Source organism: Lepidochelys kempii, chromosome 12, assembly GCF_965140265.1.
Source record: "Lepidochelys kempii isolate rLepKem1 chromosome 12, rLepKem1.hap2, whole genome shotgun sequence".
In the NCBI taxonomy this organism is placed as follows: domain Eukaryota; kingdom Metazoa; phylum Chordata; order Testudines; family Cheloniidae; genus Lepidochelys; species Lepidochelys kempii.
This window is the reverse complement of record NC_133267.1, coordinates 6,040,974-6,053,828: the sequence shown is the minus strand read 5'-3', so window position 1 is coordinate 6,053,828 and position 12,855 is coordinate 6,040,974. Positions and strand designations below refer to the sequence as shown.

The 12,855-nt window shown below is 39.4% G+C and overlaps 1 protein-coding gene across 13 annotated transcripts in view; it reads right to left on the bottom strand.

The window, feature by feature from the left end:
• Window positions 1–12,855, bottom strand: part of CNOT1 (CCR4-NOT transcription complex subunit 1) — a 90,787-nt gene that overhangs the window by 56,178 nt on the left and 21,754 nt on the right. For 12 of the 13 annotated variants that reach the window (XM_073307334.1, XM_073307332.1, XM_073307322.1 and 9 more), the window contains exons 9-16: window positions 11,974–12,100; window positions 11,489–11,599; window positions 10,735–10,905; window positions 9,995–10,122; window positions 8,927–9,167; window positions 6,962–7,081; window positions 5,922–6,044; window positions 5,535–5,686 (exon numbers count right to left, since the gene is read on the bottom strand). In XM_073307334.1, the coding sequence (XP_073163435.1) occupies window positions 5,535–5,686; window positions 5,922–6,044; window positions 6,962–7,081; window positions 8,927–9,167; window positions 9,995–10,122; window positions 10,735–10,905; window positions 11,489–11,599; window positions 11,974–12,100 (1,173 nt within the window). The remainder of the gene's footprint in view (window positions 1–5,534; window positions 5,687–5,921; window positions 6,045–6,961; window positions 7,082–8,926; window positions 9,168–9,994; window positions 10,123–10,734; window positions 10,906–11,488; window positions 11,600–11,973; window positions 12,101–12,855) is intronic. The other variant, XM_073307330.1, reaches the window with a different exon arrangement.

The following is a 12,855-nucleotide window of genomic DNA, read 5'->3' as shown; positions in this document are numbered from 1 at the left end:
TTTTTAATGTTTTCAAAAAGCTTTCTATGTCTACTCAACCTCAGCTCTACCTTAACAAGTTCTTTGCCTGGAAGTTCAAGTTTTTAAGAAGTCTAAGCATTGCTCAGCAGCAACCCTTTCAGATATTTCATACCACCACAGTTCTCCAACATGGTTTCTACTCCCACACTCTGCAAACTAGAGCAACATGTCCCAGATCAACCTCAAAGAGTTCTTTACCTACCACTCCCATGCTGTGGGCTACCATTATCTATAGTTCAGCCATGTGGACTTTAGAAGCCCAGCACTGTCATGGCAAGAGGTGTGTAGTGTCTCTAAGTCAGCTCCCCTGTGCCTCAAGTTTCCCCAAGCTGCCCGTCGATCCAGCGGGTAATGTAGACAAGCCCTAGGTCTCCCCAGCTCTGACTCCCTTCTTGGTGGTATATCTGTAAAAAGGACAATGAACCTCTGCAGTCTGAGTGGAATTCCAGGTGCGTATGTATGTATATATAAAATTTTCAGAAGCCAAGGAAAAGAGGTGAACATTCAACATCACATGCAATTACTTCACCAAGAAATTTATTTTTATCTGAAATAATTTGAAGCAGGGACTAGAGGCATTTCCCAGCCATTCTAAGATTTTTGATCTCAGGGGGACACTAGGAGGATAGAGACCATCCCAAAATATATCTTAAAAAACCCACATTCCTCTTGATTTAAAACCACTGATTAGGCTGGGCACGGGGATCTCTGACAAAAAAGGGCTGTACTGCTTCAGAAAGCCTTAAGTAAATGTCAAATGTGCATGCTGCCCAAGACGAGGACATTTTTCAGTGGGATCTTAGACCTTATATAGTAGTAAGTAGTCAGAAGATAAAACTATTAATTTGTTATCCTCTGAAATATTACAACTGGCCTTTGCATACAGAAATAGATCCAAGACTAGACTTGTCATTTGCCTCTCAAGACAAGTCTTTATAAAAATAATCCCTTGTTCTATATTCGCTATAGCGCCCACATTGTGGGAAGTGAGCAGCTACCCAGTAAGCAGACCTCAGCATTTTGTATAAGTGCTATTTCTCCCTATTTCTCCCCTTCCACGGACTGCTCAGAATTAAAGTGGCCTTAATTCAGTTTAATTCACCAATTAAAACTAAACTGAATAATGGTCACTTCAATTCTGAACAGAAACATCCACATAGGGATTTATACAATGCAGTTCAACTAATCCACTTACAATTCACACCTTTAATTAATTTGGATTAATTTTCCTGGATGCCCCCTGTGTAGGCATGCCCAAAGTATTGCCTATTCTCCATCTATAACCAGCCATTACTGTAGGAGGAGAACCTCACAACCCCTATGGTATTTATCCTCACAGCACCCAAGAGGTAGGGAAAGTGCTATTATTCCCATTTTACAGATGGTGAACTGAGGCAGAGACAGTGATTTGTTCAAGTGCACAAAGTAAGATGGGTTCAAGTCCCTGCTCCGTTAGGTCTCCAGAGTCGGAAGCTAACCCCCAACCACTAGGCCATCCTTCCTTATGCATTCTCATTTGTAGTTGTTAATTCACATCAAGAGAGTCAGTTACATTAAATGCTTTCAGAGCAGCACTTTTTATGAAAGCCATTGCTGTAGTTGCTGCATGGATACTACGTGGATGGGAGGATGAGATTGTTCATTATGGAGTTATTTAAATAAAGCTCACACTTATGAAAGCTTGAAGCCAGCTTGGATAAAAACTAAAAAGAATTTTATTGAAATTAAATACAGGTTCTTTTAAAAAAAATAAACCCATTTAAGATTAAATTTGAAGTTAACACCCTATGTTAAGACCTAAAATGATTAAAATAAATACTAAAAATATTAAGCAGTACATCTGATGCCAAGTCTTAAAGAAAGTCAAATAACCGACTAGGTGGAAGTCACTAGTTAGTCACCTGGAACTAGAATTTGAAGGGCTAAAGCAGCTGTAGACAGGTGCAGAGAATATTTTCTTCATTTCAGTTTATTCAACTACTTCAGGTCAATGACTAATTCCTTCTAAGGTAAGCCAATTGGGAGTTGGGAAAAAAGGAGGAAAAACTTAGATTGGAAAAAACCCATGTACACACATACTAGATGCGACGATGAGATCTACTAGTTACATAATCTTGAAGGATATAGTAAATTGAACTGATTTCTGAACACAAACTACAGTGAATAGTTCCTTTGTTCATTAATCAGTTTTAAATGCAAAACAAGTTTAGTGAAACATGTATGTTTCCAGCACAATAAAATTAAATTGTATTTCCATCTAAATAGACAAATCACAAGCAAAAAAAAATTATGTAGAAGAGAAATGCATTATCCACCATTTTCTAAAATACTAAGTTCAAATTAAGAATCTGAATAAGTGTAAATTAAACTGTTTAATTGCTTGAATAAATGTGTACAGTTATGATATATCCTCCTGGTTAGCATAACATTATGTTGATTTGTAACTAAATCTGTTTTAATGGTTATCCACCAATGAGGATCAACCTCTCTTTAGGAAAATAACTAAAAAAAGACAAGTGAAAAACAGGATTAATATCAATTAATGATTCCTACTTGCTGATTTAAATTTAATTAATGGTGATTTGAAGTCACTACACCCTGTTTGAAAACTCAAATGTTAACCTAATATACCTTGAATTCTACAAGAATCTCTCGTCAGGACATTAGTATATCTAGGCAGCAGAAAGAACTGATACACCTCAAAATAGGTAAAATTGAAGACTCTTTTTTTCATCTTATAACATTAGTACTCCTGTGGGAATTCTGCACAACACAGAATTTTGCAGAAATTAATGTGCATGCAGAATTTCCTTTCCCCCCCCACAGAAACAGGCTGCAGTGCTGCTAGCCACTGCTGGACCCAGCAGATTCCTGGCAGCTGCCAGCATGCCCTGAGGGAAGGAGAGAGCAGCGCACAGGAAACGCCATGTAAGCCTGGGACTGAGCATCAGGCTGTTTCTCTCTCTGGATCCCTTGGCTTGGGGTGGGGTATGGGGGGCATGTGCAGCTGGGCTCAGGGAGGGGCGGGGGGAGAAGAGGGTGTGGGTGTCTGGGGGCAAAGAAACAGGAACTGGGTTGTGATAGGGATTTCTGTAACTACTCCTGGGGAAGCGTAAATGTATGTATTGTTATAAACACTTGCTGACCAGTATTCTGAAACAAAATTACCAAAATAATTGAAACTGGCATGATTATGTAGTGTTATTTTGACAAACATTTGCAGAATTTTAAAATAGTGTGCAGAATTTTTAATGTTTTGGTGCAGACTGCCCCCAGAAGTACATTATGTAAAATTCTAGGTTTAAAATTTAAGTATCTCTGCATAATGTTAACTTTGTAAAGGATCATTTAGAATTGGTATGAAACATGGATGCCCATTTGCTTTTAGTGTACCAGCCCTATTGAGAAATACAGGAAGATGCCGCACCTACTTTGCAACCACAGGAAAAGAGGATCAGAAAATTTTGTTCATCAAATATAAAAAAATTGGAGAGACTGCATTGCCAGTTAGGTCTGGCTCCATAAACATTCAATCCCACCCTTTTAAATACCTAAATTTAAAAAAAGTGTTATTGTATCATTCCTTCCTGTAAGTGAAGCCTATTTACTTCCCCCCCACACACATTTTTTCCTGTATTCTCCCTCTTGTCCTCTCTTTTCCCACATTGTGTTTGCCCCTTTCCACATTATCACTCCTTTCCTGTGTTTACTATTCAGTCTCCCCACTCTCTCAACCTCCATTTCCTCCCCCTACCCCAAACTGTCTCCTATACTTCTTCCCAGGACAGAAGTTCATCAGCCAGCCTCACACCTCTGAAGTCCACACACTACCATCCTCTCCTCAAAAATCAAGCACGTATACAGGCATTGAGAACCCTCCTTCTCCCCCCCTCCCCAAAAAGAAACATTCACTCTCATGCAGCTTCCCAGGAGCCCAAATGGGCAGTCCATGTATCATGTGCCAAGCATGTCCCAACCCCCTCATGCCCACCCACACAAGCAGCCTCTCCTCCTCAGTTCTCTATCCATGTCTCACAGTAGTTCCTTCCCCTACATTTGCACAAAGGCAGCCATTCGCTCTCCAAGCCCTTTGATTCCCACACTTGCACTTGTTATTCTTCCCACTTACTTTGCCCCTTCAACCTCAACATGAGTCTAGCCCTGCTCAGAGAAGGGAAACTGTTGAAGGAGGAGGAAGTGAGGCAGTATCTGTTCCTCCTCCTCCCCCCACTGGCTCTGCCAGATACAATGATCCAGGAGCCAGTCAGCACCAACAGGAACTAGGGGTAAGGGAGAGAGAAAATGATGTGTTCTTGGAAGAAAGAGGAAAAGAAGAAACCTTTTCATTTTAATCCCTCTACACAGAGCAGGCAAGGGATGTTTGGAAGGAGTGGGGGGAAGAGAACATGCGCATCAATTTCATCCCAGTGATTGCACCTAGGGGGACACTTGTATTTATAGGGGTTTCATGACCCTAAAAAGTTGCCACGAGTACTTTAAAAAATAAAATTAAAAAAGGTGTTACCACTAATTTTTGACTCGGTACATACATATTCCTTGAGTAGAAGATTTGTTTCCCCCCTCCCTTCAAGTAACTTAGTGGTCTGTGAGTTTATCAGACACTTAGTAGATGAACAGATTTCAGTGTCTACACTTGTCTGACTTCACTACAAACTGTTCTTCAGAGTAAACAACTGTTTAAAACACTTATTGCTATAGAACAAGATTGCGGTTTTTACTAGCATAAGGACAAAGTGGTTTGGTCAAAAACAAAAACAAACAGGTTTCCAGGACATTTCTGGCATCGCTAGACGTTCCTGCACATCGTGTGTTGAAACTAGATTCACCAGCACTTTAGTTATAGGGATATCTTCCTAAATACATGTTGCACCATGGTGCAATTTCAAGGTAAAATGTTTGGGAGACAACTTCCCCCATAAATTACAATAAATGGGGAATTAATTTCTAGCCAGAAAGTTTACTAAAATGCTTGTTTCTGATTAGGGCTGAAATCCAAGATTTCAGACCTGTGATTGGGATTAGGAAAGCCTGCATACAAGACTGTTTTCTTCTCAATCTGGTCTCCTTTAGTAATTTTTTTTAGTGTGCGCAAGTGGTTCAGATTCTTAGATAAAAAGAGGAAGTAACAAAGGGTTGAGAAGATTTTTCTGGACCTTCTAGTTCTCCAGCCCAGAGGACATTAGGATTCAGAGTACAGCCAAAGTTATTGCTTGTTCTTAAGTGACTACTATGCAGACTAAAGCTTTCTAAATCCAGAGATAAACAAAATTTTAATAGCTTATGCATAACACTTGAGAGTACTGTCAAGAGGAATTTAGCAGTAAGATTGAACACACTGGTTCTATCTGGGACTGGCTCTAAATGGTACAGCCCCGTCTTTCACATGCACCAAGGGAATCCAAACCTCAAGTTTTAAGATACTTTTGCAACTATGACACTTGCAGTTGAGTCTTCAAGCATATGCAGTTACCATAAGCATGCAATTTTCTTACCCAGCACAAGCTTGCAGGCAGGCCAACATAGTTGCCAGTGTTTCTGGAGGAAGCTGAGCACTTTTGGGCTGGTCTTTCTCTGGGGCAAGGCCCCCCAAAATAGATGGGCATCGTCTCTTTAAGAAGGTCATACAGGCCTGGATGAAGGGCTCCTGGGGAAGAGAAATTCTTTTAATCTCTATTTAGACCACATACCAGCCATGATTTCAAATTTAGCAATTGCCAGGTGGAAAGAATTGCACTAAGCTATTATATAATTCAACATTTTCACTGAACTGTCAGACTAAAGAAGTTTTCCACAACTTCAATACTACTTAAAACTGTTATAGTGACTTAACTAAGTCACCAAAAATAAAATGCAGAAATGAAATAAAAATCCTGCTTTACCCCATGCTCCCGAATTTTATCTGTGAGCCATTTGTCAAGTTTGAGGTATTCCCGTCGAGAGGCAAGTGCAGCAAGGTCAATAACAAAGGCAAATGGAGTACCATTTAGCAGCATTGACAAGGCCTAAAGAAAAAAAAATAAGACTACTAGTGAAAATATCAGGTTACCCTACCCATTCTTTCACGCTCTCTGCTCCCCACCTGCTTTTTGGACAAGTTTTGCTACAACATGCTGCTACTGCTTTCTTGGTCAACAAAAAAAATTTGGTGCTATTAGCTTCATAGTTAAGTCTTGCTTATAAGACTAAGCAAGTGGTTCTAGATCTGAAAGCATGACGCTACCTTCAACTAGACTTGACCTTGTGCTTGGGCTTTTACAGTCTTAATATGAAGCCTTACCAATAAGTGGCAGAGTAATAAAAAAAAGTTACTCAGTTTCTATTGCAACACCACAGAAATCAAATCAAATTATCCTATCACTCCCTGAGCACAACATATGAGTATTTCACATCCATTCTGAATGTGCCTCATGGTCAACGGTAGTTGATGCACAGAAATTTTTTTTCAGAAGGCAGTCTGTCCAGCTATACCAAATGACACCCCAAATTTGTTACATCCACTTTAACAGGTGACAGATACCTCAAAAAGGTGATAAATACCTCAAAAATAAGTCAGCTGAAACTGTACAGCACATACAATTTCAGTGAACTAGTATGGAAAGTTACTGAACTAGTGTCACTTGTTTACCACACTTAAGTACAACTGTGCTCTTTAAACAAAGTTTAATTTTCTAAAATAAGTTTCCTATGCTCCCACTTCTAGCATCTTCAAGAAAAGAAAGTGTTGAAACTATTCTTATAGTTCTACATAATTTTTGTAGTCTTGATACCCACTTATGCCAACATCTGAATCCAAACACATTCTAGCAATACAGTTCTTACTAACTTTCTATCACTTGCTAGTTTAATTCCCCTTATAAAAAAGGAACATTAAGTTCATAAACACTCTAAATAATGACAAATGCCTCTCAAAACCACTCACCTTCAAGTCTTGGGCAACATCAAGAATACGGGACAATTTTGCCTGGTCATACTGCTCCCCTCTCATGTACCATTCAGCCATCGCATGCATGATAAGTTGGCGTATTGAAGGAGACTGGCCCTAGGGAAAGTTAAATTGTGATTTCACTTTATTCAGAGCTGCTTAGAAAAACCCCACACACTGTTACAGAAGTTTACATTTGGAATAGCTCACTCACACTTGTGCAGGATGTTTCACCTATATGCGACAGTTTTAATGGCGTTTACATGCAAGTTCTGTAGTTAATACCAGTTATAGTTCACTCAGTTAATCTACTGTAAGAGCCTAAAATCACCACCTAGACATGATTCTACATCTTTGAATTTCCTTTTGAATGGTGAAACAAGTTGAGTTCACATCCCATATTATTCCATCAGTAAACCAGTCTAATTCTTTTCCCATTCACACAGGAATGGAGACTGGAATAAGCTATTGTAGCATCCCATCTGCACTTATGTAATGGAATACCATATCTCATGGTTTAATACATGTTCTTGGAGACAGAATGGGAGTGAGATCCCCAAAACAAACAGAATTCAGCTTTTCATTGGTATCAAGGGTCTTTAAAGTCTAGCTGTTCACATAGATCATAGAATATCAGGGTTGGAAGGGGCCTCAGGAGGTCATCTAGTCCAACCCCCTGCTCAAAGCAGGGCCAATCTCCAATTTTTGCCCCAGATCCCTAAATGGCCCCCTCAAGGATTGAACTCACAACTCTGGGTTTAGCAGGTCAGTGCTCAAACCACTGAGCTATCCCTTCCCTGCTTTTTATCTTGGGAACACTTAAGTTTTACCAGCTGATGGAACTGCATCATGAAAGATAGACCAATGTTCTGCATTTATGCCACAACCTGGGCCAGTGGAAAATGCTAGATCTTGCAGTTAAGATCTTTACTCAACTCATGCTTTGTTGCAGCAAGTTTTCTCTGGTCAAGCAATAAAGACAACTCTAGCCCTCAATTTAAGAGATTTTCCTAATGTAACCAAAAAAACCCACCACAACTGGAAGAGCTTGAGATGACCAACAATGCTGAATGACCATGACTTTGTAGTCAGTATAGACCAGGACCAGGTCGGTTTTGTATCATTGAACTTCACTGTTCAGATCTACTCGAGCACAAGATTTTCTAATGCAGTTAGCCAAAAGACAGGGGTCTCAGCTACAGCCATCTTTTCCTTACCTCCAAGCATTTGGGCAGCTCCATCAGTGGTAGCAATGGTGAAAGCTATAGCATGGAGAGGGCAACAGGTAACCCCAAAACAGCCTGCTTATGTACTCATTTAGTGCCTGACATTTGCATACACTAAAAGGATACACAGGCAGTCACTTAATGACAGCTCTCAGTTTAAAAAATACAGGAATTGTAATATTGCAACAGACAAGTGTGACATCTGTAGTGTATACTGCCAGACAGTGATCAGTATGGATACGTCAGCCCAGGATGTATAACTATGGAATAGCCAATCTCTAGGGAAAACTAACAATTGGGCTTATGCCTGAACCTGACAGTTTATATCCCAAGATAATGCACTTCTTACAGGAGACAGAGAAACAAAAGATGAGTTTTTAAAAAAAACCCAAAAACCTGTGTGCCAACCAGCAAGAGAAAAGACTTGTTTTAATTTTACAAGGTCTTAGATTGAGCTTATATTCAAGTTTGAGTTTCCTAAGCTGATCTTTTGCTAAAGAGTACTTATTTACACAATGCAAAAAAGAGACCAAGTCACAGCAGTTTGCCTTAAGATCCAAGTGGTAAGCTGTCACCAGTGAGTTGCAATATTTTATAGAAAGTATTATTTTTACAATACCCTGGTCATAAATGAAGACATTTCAATGCTTTGCTGTTCCAGCTGCCAAATCAATCCAACACAAGCTTCTAAAATAAAAGTAATCAAAGCATTTGAATACTCAATTGAAACACTTACCTGTCCATGCCACGCATAGTGCAAAATGATGGCAGAGTTGGGGTGGTTGCCAAGGAAAATTGGCATAAGTGTAGAGATGAGTTCATGGCGCAAGGTATGCCAGGAAGTGTTGATCTGTAATAAGGCCAATACCAACATATCTGGGCAGTGCTTGATAGGGAAACTGAAGAGCTGCTTAACTTGCTCATACTGCCCCACTTCTGCCAACCGCAACAGAGACTCAATCAAATCCAGGCTCTTCCTAACAAAAACAAAATTACATACTAGATGACTAACAGGATTCTGGTCTGCAGGCAATGCTAAGCATTATTAAAATGCCAATTTCAAATAAGCAAACTTCATACAACTGTTACAGTTTTTGTTGAACACAATTGAGCCTGCAATGAGAATATTCCTATTTAATTTTCATTAAGTATTTAAAAACTCAGTGTTTAATAAACGGCTCAAAAGGTCAGAGTCAACTACTCTTGTGGTGAAGAGGATTTAAAAAAACCCACCTCCAACTGAGATATTTCAGGTTGAATATACAACTGAAAACTGTGGCTATATGTATATGCTTTAAATACTCATGTTTTATTTCAGGTACATGAAGCAAGCTCCTCCAGTGTCATGGAAAGAAGAAAAAAAAAGACAACCGGAAATTATATCTCCTCCATTCCCTGTAGTCAGCTCACAGCATTTGTGCTTAGTGTTTCCCAGATATTTCTACTTCTTTAGAACACACCCAACTGCATCAGAGAACCCTGTTCTTGAATAGAATACCTATATATTTTTTAAAAGTGAAAAAGCACTCCCAAAACACATCGTCTGGAAGAGTTCCTACTAAAGACACCAGTGGAAGGATCAACTGGCAGCATGCTTTTCAAGTGTTACTATGGGCATATATGAGAAGTGCTCTGATAATGCAAGAACCAAGCACTAATTATACACAAATTACTTAATGGCTCATCTGCTGGAATATGCGTGCAGCTAAAAACTCAAGTCATTTGAAAAAGCCACAGTTAACTGTCAAATTAGTCTTATCCTCCACTTATGAGAATATAAATCCAACTATGTGACCAGGTTTACCATGTGGCAATTTCTCGATTATCATCCTCTGGTGGTGCTTTCAGGATGTCTGTGGCAACAGTATGACAGGGGTAGTCAGCAAAACAGAAGATCTCCGGGTTTATAAGGGAATGCTGGATGAAGGAGAGCTAGAACAAGTGTTCAGAAAAAGCAGTTTAGAGCTTCAGCAAAATTACATACCCTCTTTCTTCCTCAGCCACCATGACAGAGATTTTCAGAAGGGACCCAAAAGTTAGTGTGTGTTTTGCACCTAGACTTCTCAGGACACATCTACACACCTATGTCAGGGGACTTGGTTAAAAACTGTTCAGTTTGTACTGTATCCAGGACTTTAATCTTATTGTGTAACCAGGTTAAAGCCTTGGCACTATGCAGTTATTGAACATAGTTCCAGTTCCATCTACACTACAAATTGTAATAGTGTTAGTAACCGTCTTCCCTAACAAGGATGTGTCGTGCTCTTCAACTCAATGTGCTTTAATATGCCTTAAGCCTTCAGATAAACTAGTTCTACACAGTTGACTAGATCATACTTCAGATATGTGCTCTTGGCCTGTAGTCCCTCCCAGACAGAATTGCAAATTCATTCTTAGTTCTTGGACTAGTCTATTTAAGTTGCTATTTCACTCCTGAATGATGTTCCTTACTACACAAAGATAATAACCCAGTACAATTGTAACTGTTAAGCATGTAAACTGCCCAATAGCATGAATTTGGCAACAGCTCCAGAACAAGCCTACCTGGCCCTCAGCATGTTTCCAAGGTCTGTATATGAGATCAACTGGGAAGACTTCCATGCCTAGCCCTCTTTGGATACCGTACACCACAATCTGCAGACCCTTGCTGTCACGAAGTTGAAACCCAGGGTGGTCCAGTTCATAGGTTACTTCCTTGAAGTTCAAACTAGGATTCTGCAACCAGTAAAACAGGTTACCCAGCATCAAGATAACATCCATAAACATTCCTCAATACTTTCTGCAAGTGCACCAGGCAATCAATGATTACTGCATTCCAATGGAAAAATTTCAGCACAAATAGATAGTTTGGCAAAGTTACAATTTAACTGAAAACAGGCTCTTACAACAGTGTTAGACAAACTTAACTAGTGGCATCACAACCAGAAAAGACTGCAGCATCTGAATTCTGGCTAGGTGTTACTCTCTTCCATGCAAGGTGCATACTGCTTGAGGCAAAAGTGCTTATAAAGGTTTTCTGTCTAGTCACTAAAAAAAGGTTGTCTAAATAGTCACTCTAAATAGTGAGTCTAAATAGTCACTGTTTAAAAAAAGTCACTCAAGTTAGCCATTCTTGCATCTTTAGTTTCCCGTGGTATTATTTTGAGACTTTTTATTCAAGTGAAGCAATAAAGGCAGTTCAGAAATGCTGGTACTCTACGCCTAAGAAGAGTATACCAGAATTGACTACTGGTTGCTCCGAATGCTAATTACAAGCAGTCTATATTGATATATTACAAGCAAGAAGTCACAAACTCACCAGCTCTTTAAGAACATCTATCAAGACCTCCACATTCCAGGTATGGGCTTGCGTTCCATCACTTTTATCTTTCCCATCACTCCAGATCCCACTGCCAGGAGCCGAAATAGACTACAAATTAAAGGCATCTGATCAGATACTAGTTAAACTTAAAAAACAAGCACCAGAAAACAGCTTCAGAACATCCTGCATTATGAGCAAAATCAAGCTGTTAAGTAAGCAGGAAGAAAGGCTTTCACCTAAGAATCAAAGCATTTTACAGACATGCCCCACTGTGATGCAATACCCCTCTGCAAAATAGGAATGAACTGTGAAGTGAAGCATATAAGTTAAATGACTTGCTTAAGGTAACAGTAGTTGCAGAGCCAGAAATGGAATACTGGAGCACCAACTCCCAGTGTCCCCTGCTTTAGCAACAAGTTCACTCCTCTCACTAAAATGTAAATGTACACTGTTTACTACCACTCTTCAATAAGACTACTCACTTGTAATGGAATACCCTCTGTCAATCCCGAATGAGTTCGAGCCATCATTCCCAAAACCCTGGCAACCTGGGCAGCTGTGACCTCCCGAACACCAAACTGCATGATTATGTTGCGACATTCTTCAACACTAAAAATATAACCAGAAGAAATAGACATTGAGCTCAGTACCAAAGCAGGTTTCACCATGACAGCCAGCATAACATAACATGAGAGAGACTAGAGTGCGATATTCTGGTTAAAGATAACAAAAAACATTGAGACAGTTAGCTATTTCAACCTGATTGTGTATATAATAAGGACTATGAAACTGCTTGGCTTTGCAATGTTTTCAGTTAGAAGAGTTCTTGCTTTCCAATTCACACTACTGTACATAAACTTTCATAGAAATCCACTGTTTGCAATAAAGATATTTTGGGAAACTGCCATATATTCAACTCAAAACCATATATCTCCACTAAGTAATAACCATGTGACCTGTATCTGACCACTGCACATAGTTCATACAAATTAAACTGTAGGACTCTGCCACTCTCTCAGCTCTCCATTAGACAGGAAAGGGGTCAAAAAGACTATGGGTAGATTACTCATGAACACCAACTTAGGTTCTGACATAGTTGGAGTACTCAAAGGTTACAGAAGCTTCATTAAGTGCCACCCATCTGCAACAGGTATTTGAGACCATGACTACATGCTTTGTGGGAAATGAGCATGTATAAATTCACTCTACAGTTGTCAAATTTTCCTCAATTAGACCAAGGGTCATCTTAATATAACTACACAATGAAATTTCAACTCATGAAATATTTTAGCAGTTGACCTAACTGCAGGAGTCAAATACAAAAAGGTAAATTAAATTTCCTACAGCTCAGGTCTTTATATCCT